General features: G+C 45.0%; 2 protein-coding genes across 3 annotated transcripts in view; both read left to right on the top strand.

Annotated features, from left to right (window-relative positions):
* LOC128408701 (zinc finger and SCAN domain-containing protein 31-like) overlaps positions 1 to 18,710 on the top strand; it is a 68,714-nt gene that overhangs the window by 6,081 nt on the left and 43,923 nt on the right. The gene's annotated exons all lie outside the window — the stretch shown is intronic.
* LOC128408700 (zinc finger protein 586-like) lies at positions 7,781 to 18,687 on the top strand. Of its 2 annotated transcripts, none has more exons than XM_053378709.1 (4): positions 7,781 to 8,653; positions 9,684 to 9,822; positions 11,743 to 11,997; positions 17,303 to 18,687. In XM_053378709.1, exons 1-4 carry the CDS (start codon positions 7,874 to 7,876, stop codon positions 18,328 to 18,330), a joined length of 2,202 nt encoding a protein of 733 aa, XP_053234684.1. In that variant the 5' UTR covers positions 7,781 to 7,873; the 3' UTR covers positions 18,331 to 18,687. The 2 variants fall into 2 exon arrangements, with proteins under 2 accessions (XP_053234684.1, XP_053234683.1); XM_053378708.1 differs by having other exon boundaries at positions 11,740 to 11,997.

Below are 18,710 nucleotides of genomic sequence, written 5' to 3'. Positions count from 1 at the left end.
GCCCATAAGAATCCAGTTGCAGCGCTTACAATAAAACTTACAAACTTATAATAAGACTAAACCCTAACACCAGAGCATACAGAAACAGAACACTGGAACAAAGAGATAGAGAAAGTAAAACCCAGGATCATTCTGGCCTGTATTTATAGTCAGCATGACCTTAACAGAAAGAGTTAAGAGAACCAGTTTTCCAAAAATCCTTGAAAACCGGAACACTCACTTCCGGGTTTCGATCATTCGGGAGCCGATTTGTTCAGGAGCCAAGGCGTTCGAGATCCAAGTTACGACTGTATTCAGATTCAAAGCAGCTTACAGCTGTTTCTTGGTTCCCCTCCTGTTCTTGCTCTGAAGGGTGTCCCATTCCAAAAGCCGGAGGGAGATGCCCAGCAATCAAGAGACGCCTTTAAGCTTCCACTGAGGAAACCTAAACTCATTATCCTGGGCTATTAGCTCGCATCAGCTCTACAAACAGGTGGTGTGTCCAGAGTCAAGAACACACACACACACACACACACACACACACACACACACACACACACCAAATAGCTGTCAACTTTTCCCTTGCGAGGAGTCCTATTCAGAATAAGGGAATTTTCCTTAAAAAAGGGGAAACGTTGACAGCTATCACACACACACGAGATTTTCACAGAAAAAGACCCATGTGGATATTGGTTGTGGGACAGGGAGGAGGGAAAGGGAAAGAAAGGGTAAAACAGCAGAGAATAACATATATGGGCAGAGGACTAAGAATTACATACTATGTACTGCATGCATTTCCCCATAAACATTTCAGTAAATACATTTCTTTTGCAAAAAAGTGATTAAATGGTTTTTAAACTGTTGCTGTTAACTGGTCGGTTCCAAGTTTTGTTGGGGTATCATACAGTGTGGAAAGTTCTCAGGCAATTCAGCCATACCCAAACACTTACCATGTTTTTAAGGGGCAGTGTGTGTAGCTTTTGTATATAAGAACATCATAAGAGCCATGCTAGATCCAGCCCATCTAGTCCAGCTTCCTTATCTCGCAGTGGCTGACCAGGTGCCTGTGGGAAATCCACAAGCAGGATTTGACCACAAGAAGACACTTTCCCCCTTCTGTGGTTCCCAGCTAGTGGTATTCAGAGGTATACTGCCTCCGACAGAGGAAGTACAACATAGCTATGGTAGCTATTGCCAGCCTTCTCCTCTGTGGATTTGTCCAATCCTCTTAAAGCTATCCAAGTTGGTGAACATCACTGCCTCCAGTGGCAGGGAGTTCCATTGTTTAACCATGTGCTGTGTGAAGAATTACTGAGAAGAGGATGCTAGAGAACAGGCCAGTGGTCTGATCCATTTTCAGCTGCTCTTATCTTCTAGTATAGCAAGCCAAGCTTTTGCTGATTAATCCAAAACACTAAAATACCAGCGGCAGAAAATATGCATCCATGCCGAAATTTGTCAGCTGCTAAGCCAGACAGATAGAGACCAAGTCTTCCAGGATTCACAAATGTGGGATGCTCTCTAAATACCTTCAGTCCGTGAGGGTCTTAGCATTTGTCCTAGAATTGGAGAGTTGTAGAGGTGGAAGGTGTTAGGATATTTCCGTTCCACCTTAAAAGGGAGCAGGCTTTGTGAGTCACAGAGTCTGCGTATTTCCTGTTCACAGGATGTTTATGTTTTCAGTTGCTTTCGTTTCTTCCCTTCTTGCCTAAGCATACCGATGCAGGCGGTCATGTTTTTCTTTGTTCTGATCAACGCTGAATAAACTTGGAAAAATGCTCTCCTGCTGTGCATCTTTCGCTGTGTGAATTCTGCTGATAGAGTGTGCACCAGCCTAAGAATGTGGCAATCTTTTTCTGAGGCTTCATGTCGCTAAATGCTGATACTGCGTGTCTACGGGAGATCGATGGATCGTCCGGCAGCCGGCTTGGGGGCTATGATGGACTCTGTCTCCCTGGCAGTATCCCAACAGAAGGGACCCTCAGAGTCATCTAGTCTAACCCGCTGCAAAGACCGGAATCACAAGTAAACAATTTGCCTTTGGTCACAAGGCAGCATACAGGAGTGCATGCAATTACCTGCCACTTTTCATTCGCCCAGTTTGTGGTTTTGGAACATATTGTAGATTCATAGATCCGTAGAGTTGGAAGGGACCCCCCCTCCAGGGTCATCTAGTTGAACCCCCACGCAATGCAGAAATCTAAACTTCATCTGATTTATTTCCGCAGGGCCTGTATGACAGAGTTGTTCTGCCTGGCCTTTGGCTTGGAATCAACTTGATCCCCTCCCCCTCTTTCCTTTTTCCTTTCTCCTGTGATGGAACTCCTACTTGGGGACTTCCCTGGCTTTTTTTGCTGGCCCACGTAGGACCAGTCTGGATAGTTGGCCTTGGTGAAGATTTGATGTTTTTATTCCCCAAAAAGTTTCTGATTTGAGTTTCTACTGAAGTGAGGCTGCATTTTAATGTTGTATTTTAATCAATTGTTTTTGTACCTGGTGTTAGCCTCCCTGAGCCTGGTCTTGGCTGGGGAGGGCGGGGCATAAATAATAATAATAATAATAATAATAATAATAATAATAATAATAATAATAAAACATGACAGATGGCCTTTCAACCTCTACTTCAAATCCCCCAAGGAAGGAGAGTCCACCACGTCTCGCAGGAGCCTGTATCATACTACTTTGAACATTCATGGCTTTGCCTAAAGTATTCTGGGAGATGTGCATCTTAAAAAGATGTGCATCTTAAAAAGTAGAGACATCACCTTGCCAACAAAGGTCCGTATAGTTAAAGCTATGGTTTTCCCAGTAGTGATGTATGGAAGTGAGAGCTGGACCATAAAGAAGGCTGATCGCCGAAGAATGGATGCTTTTGAATTATGGTGCTGGAGGAGACTCTTGAGAGTCCCATGGACTGCAAGAAGATCAAACCTCTCCATTCTGAAGGAAATCAGCCCTGAGTGTTCACTGGAAGGACAGATCGTGAAGCTGAGGCTCCAATACTTTGGCCACCTCATGAGAAGAGAAGACTCCCTGGAAAAGACCCTGATGTTGGGAAAGATGGAGGGCACAAGGAGAAGGGGACGACAGAGGACGAGATGGTTGGATAGTGTCTTCGAAGCTACAAACATGAGTCTGAACAAACTGCAGGAGGCAGTGGAAGACAGGAGTGCCTGGCGTGCTCTGGTCCATGGGGTCACAAAGAGTCAGACACGACTAAACGACTAAACAACAACAAACAACAACATTCTGGGAGATGTAGTTTGTTAAGGGTGCTGAGACCTTTCTAGGATGTGGTACGTGGAGCACCCCCCCCCACAGGGGGGCAATTTGATTTTTAAGGGGGACAATTCAAGAACGAGTTAGACCAAGTTAATGGCCTTTTAGGCTTCCTCCACGTGAACAGGAGTTCCCTTTTTGAATAATAAGTATCTGAAGAAGTGTGCATGCACACGAAAGCTCATACCAATAACAAACTTAGTTGGTCCCTAAGGTGCTACTGGAAGGAATTTTATTTATTTTGAATAATAAGAGTTATATGTCACGGGGGGGGGCACCAGGATTTTTAGGTGGGGCATGGCCAAAAAAAGGTTGGGAGATGCAGCTACTCTCCTCCCAGAGCTACAATTCCCAGTTCTCTGTGAAGAAGGGTTGATTGTTCAGCCACTTTGGAAGGGGAGATGGCTCTTGTGCCCCTATGAGGGACCCCTGAGGGTCATCTAGTCCAACCCCCTGCAATGCGGGAACTAAAGCATCCATGACAGGTGGCCGTCCAACCTCTGCCTAAAACCCCCCATCACTGTGGAACAGACGAATGCGCATTGCGTTTATTCTGAGCACCGGATTCAACCCTGAGTGGCCGCAGGGTTGCAGCATAAGGATCGCGCTAGGATTTACCATCACCGCCTCCATCTAACAACGCTGTTTCTATACTGTCCCTCATTCATGAAAAAAAGAAAAAAAAAGAAAAATCACTAAGGTGGTTTACAACCGGCTAAAATCCTAATGAGCTTAATACCGCTGGTGCTTTTCAAGCTATCTTGGGATTCGTTTGAATGGGAAGCGGCGCAGGGATGCAAATGAGAAAATCAACGCAGCAGCGCCCTTAAGTGACCCCCACCTCCTCTTTGAGAGATCGGAAAAGCTCTCCGGGAATTGCAGCTCCGACAGGGAAAGACTACAACTCCCAGAATTCCCCTTTGCCCAGAAAAGTCCAGCCGGGCGTGAGCCTGACTCCCCTCTCCTCTGTGCAGAAAGGGGAGGAGCTTTCTCCCCCCGCCCCCCAGTCAATGCTAAGAAGGCAGGAGGGAGCCCTTTGCACGAAATAAATTAAAATAATATACCCACCTAGAATCGGGGATCAGAGAGAGATAGAGAAAAAAGTGTGTGTTTATGTGTGGATCCAAACCTCCCCTTGTGGAATTGGATCTGGGCCAGCAAGATCCCTTCTAGAGAAGCTGGGAGAGCGAATGAGAGAGCCAGCAGATCTAAATTTTCGCATGGAGAGCTGAGTTCCTCCCGCGATTCCTTTGAATGCATGCAGTTTTCTTGGGGCCGGCGGGTGCTCTTGGGGCGCACGTGGCGACACGGGGGAGATGCACGTCTGAACGGACGGAGGAACAGGGAAGATTGGGGACGCGCCTCCCTTCAAACACCAAGCCGGATCAGAAGGTGAGAGCGCTTCCTTCCTTTTTTTGGCCAACTGTTTTTATTGATTTTCTAAATTATAATACTTGAATAATAATTTATTATTTATACCCCGCCCATCTGGCTGGGTTTCCAACAGAATATTAAAATACAACAATCTATTAAACATTAAAAGCTTCCCTAAATTACATCATTGCCAATGAATTTAATGCAATTTTCCAAAACTGGCTTCCAGAGAGTGCTTCCTCTTAAATGTGTGTGTGTGAACAGGTGCCAGCTCCGTGTGTGAACAGGTGCCAGCTCCGTGTGTGAACAGGTGCCACCCTCCCACAAAATTCCCTGTGAAGGGGGCGGGCACCCACAAATTTCGGTGCCAGGGTCATGCATGCTGCATGGCACCCACGGCCCCAGGCACCCAAGGTGGCAGGACAAAGTTGGTACTCCTCTGTGTGTGTAAGAGAGAGCACTTCCATGTCTAGGATGCTTAGCAGATCACAGAATCATAGGGTTGGGAGGGACTCTAGTGGTCATCTAGTACAACCCCCTGCAATGCAGGAATCTCAACTCAAGCAGCCATGACAGATGGCCATCCAACCTTTGCTTAAAAACCTCCAAGGATGAAGAGGCCGCAACCTCCCCGAGGGGTGACCGTTCCACTGTAACAGCTCTTCCTGTCAGAAAGTTCTTCCTGATGTTTAGCCAGGAATTTATGTATAGGTTGGGGGGGGGTTGCCCCTCCAGCAGATATCATGCGCATGCAGCCCACCACCAAAATCAACACAATCACTTTTGTGACTTTTGCAATTTGTCTCCGCAAAACACTTCAACACAGTTTCTTCCTGTCTATTCAAAGGGCCTTTGCTGCACGATACCCAACGTAAGAATTCACTGATAAATGTATCTATGTACTGGCTCACTGGGAAGACTACAGAAATTCATATAGACATGTGAGTTCAGCTACTCAGCAGCCCCTCTGCCTGGCATCCTGATACCTGAGTGCCAGACAGGTAGCCATTCCAGAAATAACAAACCCAGATAAAGACAAAAGGGTGTGATTAACTTGGCTGGGAAAGAGGGAAATGTAAATATCTCCTTTGTGACACTTGATGGGTGTTTGGTGGAGGGCAAGGAGAACCATGGGGCAGGGTCCAGGATGCTCAGATTACTGTCACCAGACCTCCCCTTTCATGATGTAACCATGATGTATTAGTGATGTAGTTTAGTGGGGGGTGTAACATGGGGATTAGCAGCTAATAAAAGTTTGGGGGCTCTTTTGTTCGGGGTTTCCATCTTGTTCTACCTTGTGGCAGGTGGGAGTCCTGTCGCGACAGTCTTCAGTCAAGACCAAGCCTACTGGCTGCTGTTTTGCTCCCGTATTCCTGGCTGGTGTCCTTGTTTTTTTGTCCAAGGGAGCACTCAGATTTCTCGGTTAACAGCCTGAATCTCCTTTCTTGTAACTCAAAGCCATTGGTTTGGGTTCATGTGGAGGTTTTTAAAAATGTTTAATGTTTTACTATGTTTTTATATACCGTATTTTTCACCCTATAGGGCGCACCTAGTTTTTTGGGGGGAAATAAAGGGGGGAAAAATTATTTTCCCCCCCCCAGGTGCGGTGCTGGGGCGGGGGAAGCCCGAGCTTCCCCCAACCCCAGCCCCCAGAACAGGCTGCTATCCGCAAGCCTTGGGAGCCCAATGGGAACATGTGCCCCAGGCTTCGGGATGCAGGCTGCTATCCGCCGGGCTCCGCAGGCCTGCGGATATCTGCACAAAGCCTGGAGAGCGAGAGGGGTCAGACCGACCCCTCTCGCTCTCCAGGCTTCAGCGAAAGCCTGCATTCGCCCCATAGGACGCACACACATTTCCCCTTCATTTTTGGAGGGGAAAAAGTGCGTCCTATAGGGCGAAAAATACAGTATGTTGGAAACTGCCCAGAGTGACCAGCAGATGGGCAGGGTATAAATAATGACATTATTCTTATTCTTATTATGGAAGAGGACGTCCCTATTTTCATCGGAGATATGTTGAAAGGTATGTAAGTTTAGCGCTCATTTCTGTATCATTTGCAAACAGATTCCCCCACCCCCCGCCCAGAAGCAAATACAGTCAAACCTCGGTTCTCGAACGGCTCCATTGCCAAACGTTTCAGCTCCCAAATGCCGAAAACCTGTAAGTGTTTCGGTTTTAAAACGTTTTTCGGAACTCGAATGGCTTCCGAGGCACACCCCCCCCAATTGAAATTGGCAACAGCCCTTGGATTTTCTAACGTTTTGGAAGTCAAATGGTCTTCCGGAACGGATTACGTTCGAAAACCGAGGTTCCACTGTAACTGAGAAATTAACGTGAAGCTTGCGCTATATTCCCAGATGTGGCTTTCATGTTGTGTGAATGCTCAACTGTAATGTAGAAATTAACAGGGAAATGTCAGGAAAGCAGAAGATATGTCGTGCGACTGCAGCCTAAGAGAGAGAAGCTTGAGGTGGCTGTCAACAGGAGAAGGCGAGGCTCTCTTGAACTTTTAAGGTTTGAAGTGTGTGCAAATGTCTGTGTACCTTACACTCAAAGTGCCTTTAATACAACTTTTCACGGTTGTGCCTTCTCCAAAAAAATAATGGGAACCTTTGTTGAAGAAGTTGAAAAGAGGAGGTCCCCTGTTCCCCTTGACTGACAATTCCCAAAGCGGTTTAGCGATTGGCTCCTCTTTCTGGGAGACCCTGTGAATTTGTGTGAGGCCCAAATCTTAAGGTGGATGAGTGGAAAAGCATCTTCTTTGTATACAGAATGTCACAGGTTTGGTCCCTGGCAATGTGGAAGGAAGGGGGGGAAGAGAGCAAATTAAGATCCTAAAACATTCTGGTTCCATAATAACCAGATAGAATAAGAGGAGAGGGAAGGAGCTACGTGGCAGTTAGTTCCGCCCAGGCCAAAGCCACTCTGGGCTGCTCCCAATAGAATTAAAAGCACAATAAAACATCAAACATTAAAAGCTTCCCTAAACAGGGCTGCCTTCAGATGTCTTCTAAAAGTCAGGTAGTTGTTTATTTCCTCGACATCTGATGGGAGGGTGTTCCACAGGGTGGGCGCCACTACCAAGAAGGCCCTCTGCCTGGGGAAAGAGATGCCACCAGGGAGAGAGTTTGGAAAGGTTTAGTTCACCTGCATATTTTTTTTTCTCCCCCATACAGAAGCTCAGCGCACCCACCTTGATCACGGTAGTTCATTCTGGAGTTTTCCGGGAGTTTGCCCCGGGATGAAAATGGAAAGGGATGTTCCCGACGGCAGTACGCAAAGGGAAAGCCCTGGGAAATCCATTTGCGACAATGTAAACTGCAAACCCAGGATGGGCTTCGAGGGAGAAAGTGAATCCCCTGAAGCAGTGCATTGTGGGGGATTGCACCGGAGAGCAACTCTGCGGCAGGTGAAGGAGGAGCCGGAAGATGGTTTGGCTCAATCCTGGGAAGCCCAGTGGCAGGAGTTTTTGAAGACGGTAGAGTCCCCTCACTCTGAACGGGGAGCTCCCCAGTTGCCGGAGGAGCCCACCCCCTGGGACGACGCCAAGGGCTTTCTGGCTTCCTTCGAGCAAGTGGCCCAAGCCTGCCGGTGGCCCAAGGCCGAGTGGACGGTCCGTCTGCTGCCGGCCCTCAGCGGGGAAGCCGAGCTGGCCTTCAGCAGCCTGGAGGCCGGAGACAAGGAGAATTATGGGAAAGTGAAGGCCATCATCTTGCGATGGGATGCCCTCACAAGGGAGAGGTGGCGCCAGCACTTCCGCTGCTTCCGCTACCAGGAGGCCGAGGGGCCGCGAGGGGTTTGCGGGCAGCTCCAAGAGCTCTGCCGCCAGTGGCTGAAGGTGGAGAGGCACACCAAGGAGCAGATCCTGGAGCTGCTGATCCTGGAGCAGTTCCTGACCGTCCTTCCGCCGGAGATCCAGAGCTGGGTGAGGGAGCACAGCCCGGAAACCTGCTCCCAGGCGGTGGCCCTGGCCGAGGAGTTCTTGTTGAGGCAGCGAGAGGCCGAGAGACTGGATAACCAGGTGAGAGCTGCCATAAAACTCTGGTTGGCAGGTTACACCAAACCAGGTGTCCATGGAGGTGCAGGTCAGTTCTGTATCCAGGGCAGCCATCTACCAGCTCCACCTGGTACGCAGGCTGAGACCCTACCTGTCTCCCCAGAGTGGTGCATGCTCTAGTTATCTCCCGCTTGGACTACTGCAATGCGCTCTACGTGGGGCTACCTTTGAAGGTGACCCGGAAACTACAACAAATCCAGAATGCGGCAGCTAGACTGGTGACTGGAAGCGGTTGCCGAGACCATATAACACCGGTCTTGAAAGACCTACATTGGCTCCCAGTACATTTCTGAGCACAATTCAAAGTGTTGGTGTTGATCTTTAAAGCCCTAAACGGCCTCGGTCCAGTATATCTGAAGGAGCGTCTCCACCCCCATCGTTCTGCCCGGACGCTGAGGTGCTGTTCTGAGGGCCTTCTCGGTAGTGGCGTCCGCCCTGTGGAACGCCCTCCCATCAGATGTCAAAGACTACCTGACATTCAGAAGACATCTGAAGGTAGCCCTGTTCAGGGAAGTTTTTAATGTGTGACATTTTAATGTATTTTTAATCTTTGTTGGAAGCTGCCCAGAGTGGCTGGGGAGGCCCAGCCAGATGGGAGGGGTATAAATAATAAAATAATAATAATAACTATTATTATTATTATTATTATTATTATTATTATTATTATTATTATTATATTATCATCATCCTCACTAAATATTCTGGCTGTGTAGGACGGATATACAAAGTATATGCATATAAGCATTTGCCACCTCAGTGCAGTCACAAGGTGAGGCATGGCAGCACAGCGCATTGCATTGGCCTGGGCGGAACCAACTGCCACGTGGCTCCTTCCCTCTCCGGAACATTCTACCTGGTTATTATGGAAGCAGAACGTTTTAGGAACTAAATTTGCTCCCCCCCTTTCCTTGCCCGCCAACGGCATGTGACCCTCGCCAGGCTGCCGTGGTCCTTTGGCTGAAAAAGGTGAACAGGTCCCTCTCTGCTGTTGCAGGTATTATTTGATGAGGACGAGGAGGAAGAGGGTTCGTCTGAGGTTGACCAAGCTCCTCCTGATGCTGCGCAGAGGCTGGCCAACGTGGAAACCAAGCAGGAAGATGGCAGCCACTACGATGGGGATCCGTGCCCATCGGGTAAGCAGGGTGGATGGCCTGCCATTGTGCTGGGCTCAAGATCAGACAGTGTCGTGGACATAGCTTCCCACAGTCCAGAGGAGCAGTCCTAGTTGGCAGGGGGGCAGTCAGTCAGAAGGGGAAGAGAGAGACGTGCTTTTCTCTCAGCCAGCCAAAAGCAGTGGGCTATGAAAGCTGTGTAGAGAGATCCTCCTTTTCTTAAGGTATATTTTTCTGCAAGATGTTGGAGTACTAGGCCTTGGTCTAAAGTTGACCGGATTGCCCTGAAACCAGCTTGTGCTTCTGTAAGGACATGTTCCATTCAATCCTCAAGTTTATTACATGCATGCTGTTTATCTAAGCTTCTGACAGACGGGAAACAGAATACGGAAGTTTGGGGTGTTGCTCTTTTTGGAGAAGGTAAAGGTAAAGGGACCCCTGACCATTAGGTCCAGTCGTGACTGACTCTGGGGTTGTGGCGCTCATCTCACTTTAATGGCTGAGGGAGCCGGCGTACAGCTTCCGGATCATGTGGCCAGCATGACTAAGACGCTTCTGGCGAACCAGAGCAGCGCACGGAAACACCGTTTACTTTCCTGCCGGAGCGGTACCTATTTATCTACTTGCACTTTGACGTGCTTTCAAATTGCTAGGTTGGCAGGAGCAGGGACTGAGCAACAGGAGCTCACCCCTTCACGGGGATTCGAACCGCTGACCTTCTGATCGGCAAGCCCTAGGCTCTGTGGTTTAACCCATAGTGCCACCCGCGTCCTTTTTGGAGAAATTGTCAGGCAAATTAAGAGTTACCAGGGCCAAAGTAAGGAGAATGATTTTGTAACAGTTTGGTTCGATTTTAGGTAAGGAGGAACACTGTCAAGAACTCCCTCTTGCTTATGAACATATTTGGTTAAACATAACGTCAATGTTAATGTTCTGATCAGTTTCCCTTGATATGGTAGGGTTTTAGAATTTTGTTTTTGAGTTCAGTTATGATGAGTGAATCTGGATTAAGCGCCCACCTTGCAGCCACCTATGTATAGCCTCTCAAGCTTTTACATACCTGTGGCATCTTTTGTGTTGTTTGTTTAAAGAAATTGTTGTTGTATGCTTTACGGAGTGTATTAAAATAAGAAGGACTCTTTGACAATATACTGTAATAATAATAATAATAAATTATTTATATCCCGCCCTCCCCAGCCGAAGCCGGGCTCAGAGCGGCTAGCAACGATAAAAGTAACACAGCATTCTAAAATCAATTCATTTTAAAATCAGTTCAAAGTCAAATTAATGGCAACCATTGGGCTAGAGTTCTGTGAGGATTACCAAAGGAGGTAGCTGAGAACTACTTGTAAATCTGAAAAACACTAATAAATATTATTTTAAAAAGAGAAGCAAAGAGAATATCATTTACACTCGCTCCTTCTCTGTTAGGTGTGTGGGCACACTGGGATTTTTGAGTGAGCGCCATGGTCACTTTTCTCCTCCAAGAGAAAACGCATGCACAGAAAATCAGTTGCCCGGGGGAGAAAGCGGCCAATTTATTTATTTATAAAATATTATGTTTCGAAGTCCGTTCTGACAGAATGACTCTGAAGCTTTAAAAGCACATAAAGCTGAAAGAGGAAGTGGGAAAGAGCGTCACTCTTCCAACTTCCTCCTTCAGGTCTTACGTGCTTTGCAAGGGAGAAAAGTTTAACCATCATCACCACTCTTCTGAATCTTCCAAAATCCAGCTTCATTCGACATTCCTGAGTTCTTGAGTTATGTGGGGGGGGAAAAACTTTCCGCTGTCCACCTTCTCCACACCATGCTTAAGTATGCACTGGATCATTTTGCCTTTTTTTTTTCTCTGATCCAAGAAGCTTGGTTGTCTTTTGTACCCCCGTTTCCTCTAATACAGGTATGGAATTGTTTGGGATTTCCACTTTTTGTCTTCAGCAGGCAAAGGATGGATGACCGCAGATGAGGAGGAGAAATATCTGCCCGAAGGTTCTGACATGGTTGCGCCACGTGGGACTTCAGCATGGAAAGAGAGTCTTTCCCCGTGTCACGAGCTCAATAGTTCCTCAGCAAGTCAGGAAAGAACGAGGTGCTGTCAGGAAATCCGCCCAGCACAGGAAGCAGAACTATCCATTTCCTGTGGGGAAGGTCCCCAGGTCCCCAGTGAACCCACGATCCAAATAGAGATTGATGCCGGTAAGATACAGAAGCCTTGAAGTGCTTGTGGCAAAAGCAGACAAAACTTCACGGACTCCCTCTTCCTAGAGTGGCCCACCGGAGGCCGCAGTGGGAAGCCCCCAAGCCAGGACCTGAGTGCAGCATTGACAGTCTCCCCACTTGCGATTGCAAGCAACTAGCATTCGGGGGGGACACTGATTCTGACAGTGGAGGTAGATTGCAGCCATCAGGGCCAGTAGCAATCAATAGATTTATTCTCCATGATTTGCTAATAATAATAATAATAATAATAATAATAATAATAATTATTATTATTATTATTATTATTATTATTATTATTATTATTTATACCCCGCCCAACTGGCTGGGCTTCCCCAGCCACTCTGGGCGGCTTCCAACAAAATATCAAAATACAGTAATGCATCAAACATTAAAAGCTTCCCTAAACAGGGCTGCCTTCAGATGTCTTCTAAAAGTTGTCTCTTTGAAATCTGGTGGGAGGGTGTTCCACAGGGCGGGTGCCACTACCGAGAAGGCCCTCTGCCTGGTTCCCTGTAACCTCACTTCTCACAAGGGAGGGAACCACCAGAAGGCCCTCAGCGCTGGATCTCAGTGTCCAGGCAGAACGATGGGGGTGGAGACGCTCCTTCAGGTATACAGGGCCAAGACCATTAAGGGCTTTAAAGGTCAGCACCAACAATTGTGCTTGGAAACGTACAAATAAATAATGCCACTATCAAATGAGCAAATGGATTAAAAAAAAACCCCACACCACACACAGTGAAAAACAGGTAACTAGAGAAGATAAAAATCAAACAAAACATTGAAAACAATGGGAGGGGAAGCAACCACCACAATTTTATGATTCATTGAGAAAGGGGTGTGGGGGTGATGGAAATTTGATAAAGTCCCAACCAGAGAAGAATGGCAGATTTGAGTTGATGGATTTATGCCGAAATGGCAAAAATGACAGGAAGAATCCGAAATCAGGAAGACCAAAATTTAAATAAAGAATGGGACAAATTTATAATTTATCTTAAAAACCACTGTACAGTGGTAACTCAGGTTAAGAACTTAATTCGTTCTGGAGGTCCGTTCTTAACCTGAAACTGTTCTTAACCTGAGGTACCACCTCCCACTGCCGCCGCGCAATTTCTGTTCTCATCCTGAAGCAAAGTTCTTAACCTGAGGTACTATTTCTGGGCTAGCGGAGTCTGTAACCTGAAGCGTCTGAACCTGAAGCGTCTGTAACTTGAGGTACCACTGTAAAGTCGTACCTTGAAAGTCGATCAGAATCCGTTCTGGAAGTCCATTTGACTTCCGAAAAGTTCGATTTCAAAAGCATGGCTTCTGATTGGCTGCAGGAAGCTCCTGTAACCGATCGGAAGCCACAGAAGCCCCATCGGATGTTCGGCTTCCAAAAGAACGTTTGAAAACCGGAACACTCACTTCCAGTTTTTGATCGTTCAACTCCCAAGGTGTTTGGGAGCCAAGGTACGACTGTAAACAGTTGAAACTGTTAGTAGGATTGGAATAATGCTTGTAGTTTAATGGTGCATTTTGGATATACTGCAGATGTAAAAGATTTGGATTAGTATAAAAGATGCAGGAGGAAATGACTAACAATAGGACCCACAAAGGGGAGGAGGGAAATCCAGGAGATTCTATGGAATACTGTTTTTATGTTCTATGTTGGATATGTGATAGTAAAACTTTAATTTGAAAAACCAAAATAGAATAGAATTTATTATTTATACCCCGCCCATCTGGATGGGCTTCCCCAGCCACTCTGGGCGGCTTCCAACAGAGTATTAAAATACAGTAGACTGTTAAACGTTAAAAGCTTCCCTAAAGAGGGCTGCCTTCAGATGTCTTCTAAAAGTCTGGTAGTTGTTCTTTTCTTTTTTTTTTTATAATATTTTTATTCAAGAATTTTTCCATATAAACATAACATACATAAACATACAAAAACAAAAACAAAAACAAAACAAAAAACATGTACCATTTCATATCCTAATTTCTTATACCTTCCTTCCCCGACTTCCTCATGCCTCCCTTTTCTGTATTCCAAATTCTTATCAATTACTCAGCAAATCTTCCCTTATTTTAATTTAAGTTTAAGCTAACCTTCCTTATTCTCCTTGTCTTAACCATTACTAATAGTAACCATTTACTTTCAATCCATCATCATTCTAACTTTCATTAACTTTATGATATTTCTTTAAATAGTCCTTGAATTTTTTCCATTCTTCTTGCGCTGTTTCTCTTCCCTGGTTTCGGATTCTGCTCGTCATTTCTGCCAAACCCATGTAGTCTATCACCTTCATCTGCCATTCTTCCAGTGTGGGTAGATCTTGCGTCTTCCAGTACTTCGCAATGAGTATTCTAGCTGCTGTTGTAGCATACATAAAAAAAGTTATATCTGTCTTTAACACCCCTTGGCCGACAATACCCAAGAGAAAGGCCTCTGGTTTCTTGGTGAAAGTATATTTAAATACCTTTTTAAGTTCATTATAGATCATTTCCCAGAATGCCTTAATCTTCGGGCACGTCCACCAAAGGTGAAAAAATGTACCTTCCTTTTCTTTACATTTCCAACATTTATTGTCAGGCAAATGGTAAATCTTTGCAAGCTTGACTGGGGTTATGTACCACCTATAGATCATTTTCATAATATTTTCTCTTAAGGCATTACATGCCGTAAATTTCATCCCGGTGGTCCACAACTTTTCCCAATCAGCAAACAAAATATTATGACCAATGTCCTGAGCCCATTTAATCATAGCTGATTTAACCGTTTCATCTTCTGTATTCCATTTCAGCAGCAAATTATACATTTTTGACAAATTCTTAGTACTGGGTTCTAACAGTTCTGTCTCCAATTTTGATTTTTCCACCTGAAAGCCAATTTTACTGTCCACTTTAAACGCTTCATTTATTTGATGATAGTGCAACCAATCTCTCACCTTCCCTTTTAATTTCTCAAAACTCTGCAATCTCAATTTGTCCCCTTCCTTTTCCAAAATTTCCCAGTATCTTGGCCACTTAGACTCCATGTTTAACTTTTTAACTGCCTTAGCTTCCATTGGCGACAGCCACCTTGGAGTTTTATTTTCCAGCAAATCTTTATATCTGACCCAAACATTTAGTAATGCTTTTCTGACAATATGGTTTTTAAAACTTTTGTGTGCTTTAACCTTGTCATACCACAAGTATGCATGCCACCCAAAAATATTATTAAAACCTTCCAAATCCAAAATGTCTGTGTTTTCAAGAAGCAGCCATTCTTTCAGCCAGCAGAAAGCTGCCGCTTCATAGTACAGTTTAAAATCTGGCAGGGCAAACCCCCCTCTTTCCTTTGAGTCCGTTAATATCTTAAATTTAATTCTGGGCTTTTTGCCCTGCCAGACAAATTTAGATATGTCTTTTTGCCACTTCTTGAAACAGTCCATTTTATCCATTATTTGCAATGCTTGAAACAAAAACAACATTCTTGGCAATACATTCATCTTTATAACTGCAATTCGACCTAACAAGGAAAGCTTAAGATTTGACCAAATCTCCAAGTCTTTTTTCACTTCTGTCCAAGTTTTTTCATAATTATCTTTAAATAAATTCACATTCCTAGCTGTCATGTTTATACCCAAATATTTCACTTTTTTAACCACAGTCAACCCCGTCTCATTCTGAAACCTTTCTTTTTCAATCTGTGTTAGATTTTTCTCCAATACCTTTGTTTTTGACTTATTCAGTTTAAATCCTGCCAATTGACCAAACTCTTGGATTATTTCCAAAACTCTTTTCGTACTAGCTTCTGGCTCTTGCAATGTAAGTACTAGGTCATCTGCAAATGCTCTCAGTTTGTATTGTTTAGCTCCGACCTGAATCCCTTTAACCAACTGGTCCCTCCTAATCATATTAAGCAAAACCTCCAGGACCGATATAAAAAGTAATGGGGAGATAGGACACCCCTGTCGTGTCCCTTTTTCTATCTTGAACTCTTCTGTAACCACATTATTTACAATTAATTTTGCTTTCTGTTCAGAATAAATTGCACCTATACCATTCCCAAACCCTTGGCCTACCCCCATCCCCCGGAGGTTCTTCAACATAAAGCTCCAAGAAATGTTGTCAAAGGCTTTCTCGGCGTCCACAAATATCAAAACAGCCTTAGTATTTATGTTCACTTCCAACTTCTCCAAAATGTCAATTATATTCCTTACATTGTCCGACAAATGTCTTTTCGGGAGAAAGCCCGCTTGGTCCCCATGAATCTCCTCCATCAAAACCCTTTTCAGTCTCTTTGCTAAAACATCGGCAAAGATTTTATAATCCACATTTAGTAACGAGATGGGTCGGTAGTTCTTAAGTTGGGTCTTTTCAGTCTCTGTCTTTGGTATAAGTGTAATATAGGCCTCTCTCCACGTATCGGGTGCCTTCCTCCCCGCCATAATCTCGTTGCAGACTTCCTTCAAAGGTTGTATAAGCTCTTCCTTCAAAACTTTGTAATATTTGGAAGTCAGTCCATCCGGTCCAGGTGATTTGCCCAACGTCATATTTTGAATGGCATCTTCTATTTCCTGTGCTGTTATCTCCTGGTTCAAAATTGTCTTACTTTCCTGCGAAATCTTTTTCAGCCCATTTTTCTCGAGGAATTGTTGTATATCTGTTTCTTTTTGCGGCCCTTGAGTGTAAAGTTGTCTAAAGTAGTTCTGAAAACAGTTTCTAATTTCAGCTGGGTTGCTTATATTCTTTCCTTCCACTTCTATGTTTGTTACCGTGTTGAGTTTTTGTCTCTTCTTTATTTGCCAAGCCAATAGCTTGCCACATTTATCAGCAGATTCAAAAGTCTTTTGTCTCATTTGCTTAATTTTCCACTCTAGTTCTTGATTCGTCAGTTCCATATATTGTGTTTGATAAAATTTAATTTCTCTTAAAATCTCTTGTGATTTTGGTTTCGATCTTAGTTTCTTTTCCCCTTCTTTTATTCTTTTCTTTGACATCTGGTGGGAGGGCGTTCCACAGGGCGGGTGCCACCACCGAGAAGGCCCTCCCATGTAGGGCACCACTACCCAAAATGCCCTGTCCACAACCAATTTATTACTATGGGGGGAAATGGGGATCCTTCCTTCCCACTGTCCAAGCCACCCCCAAGGTTGCATACAGTAATATTTGTTCACAGACAAAAAGACTCCCACAGACTTTTGCACAGGTGATGGGAGTTGTGGTAGTGCCTCATGGAAGCCTTTCCCAAGCTAATAGTGCGCTTTGTTCCCTCTTCACCCCTTGATATCTTACTGGGTTTCTCTCTTTATTCTTGCAGATGATGTGGGGGAGAACGAGGAAGAACAGGAATTACCTGGGATATTGTCTGGAAGAGATGGGCATGCACAGTTGAAGGAGATCCTTTGGAATCGAGATGGACCACAGATGGAGGATGGCAACCACACAGGGAAAAAGAAACACCAATCCATCCCTTATCAGGATGGGAACTTTTATGACATCCCAGATCAACAAGAACAGGCCGAAAACAGGAGGGTCAAGGGCCTTGATATTTGTTGGAGAATACACACAGAAGAGAAACCAGAACAGACCTTAGTGTTTGGGAAGAGCTTCACTGAGGGCGGAAATCTTCCGGAATTTCAAATGCTCTGTGAAGAGCAGAAAACGTACAAATGCTTTGTGTGTGGAAAGTGCTTCACACGGAGTACCAACCTTACTTCACATCAAAGAATCCACACAGGGGAGAAGCCCTATGGCTGCCCAGACTGTAGCAAAAGGTTTTCTAGTCAGTCAGATCTTATTAAGCATAAGAGAATTCACAGAGGAGAGAAACCGTACAAATGCTTTGTGTGCGGGAAGAGCTTTAGCCAGGGTGGGCACCTAACCTCGCACCAAAGAATCCACACAGGGGAGAAGCCCTATAAATGCTTGGAGTGTGGGAAGAACTTTAGCAAGAACACCAACCTTACTCTGCATCAGAGAATCCACACAGGGGAGAAACCATACAAATGTCTAGAGTGTGGGAAGAGCTTCACTTGGAATTCAAACCTTACCTCCCACCAGAGAATTCATACAGGGGAGAAGCCGTTCAAATGCTCAGATTGTAGCAAGAGCTTCTGCAATCACTCGACGCTTATTAAGCACATGCGAATCCACACAGGGGAGAAGCCCTATAAATGCTTTGTGTGCGCAAAAAGCTTCAGTCAGAGCTCTAGCCTCACGGCACACAAGAGAATCCACACGGGGGAGAAACCGTATAAGTGTTCTGAATGTGGAAAGAGCTATAGCAAAAACACAAATCTTATTTCACACCAGAGAATTCACACAGTGGGAAAACTGCATAAGTAAATTGTTGCATTAATGCTTGTAGGAAGAGCCCTCGATGTATACCTATAGGGAAAACCATAGAAATTAAACTTTCTACACATGAAGAAATCCAGCTACCATCTTATTAGATATTCACACACAGAAGTTGCATAAATGTCTAGATGTCTGGAGGTCAAGTTATAAGTCGTGGGAAACCATACGAGTGACAGTGGACAAAACTGAGGGGGGATTGAGCAACTTCCATTGTTTCTCCACCAGTCAGTTAAAATGTAAACGGGATAGTAATTTTGGGGGGCCGTTTTTTTCCTAGATAGATATTTCTTTTTGTCAGCATTATGCAAGCTACATTGAAATAAAGGTTTCTTCCAGGTTTTTCAAGCAGAACTGTGGATTGTTGCTTA

Source organism: Podarcis raffonei, chromosome 2, assembly GCF_027172205.1.
Source record: "Podarcis raffonei isolate rPodRaf1 chromosome 2, rPodRaf1.pri, whole genome shotgun sequence".
NCBI lineage: Eukaryota > Metazoa > Chordata > Lepidosauria > Squamata > Lacertidae > Podarcis > Podarcis raffonei.
This window is presented reverse-complemented; position numbering and strand designations above follow the sequence as displayed.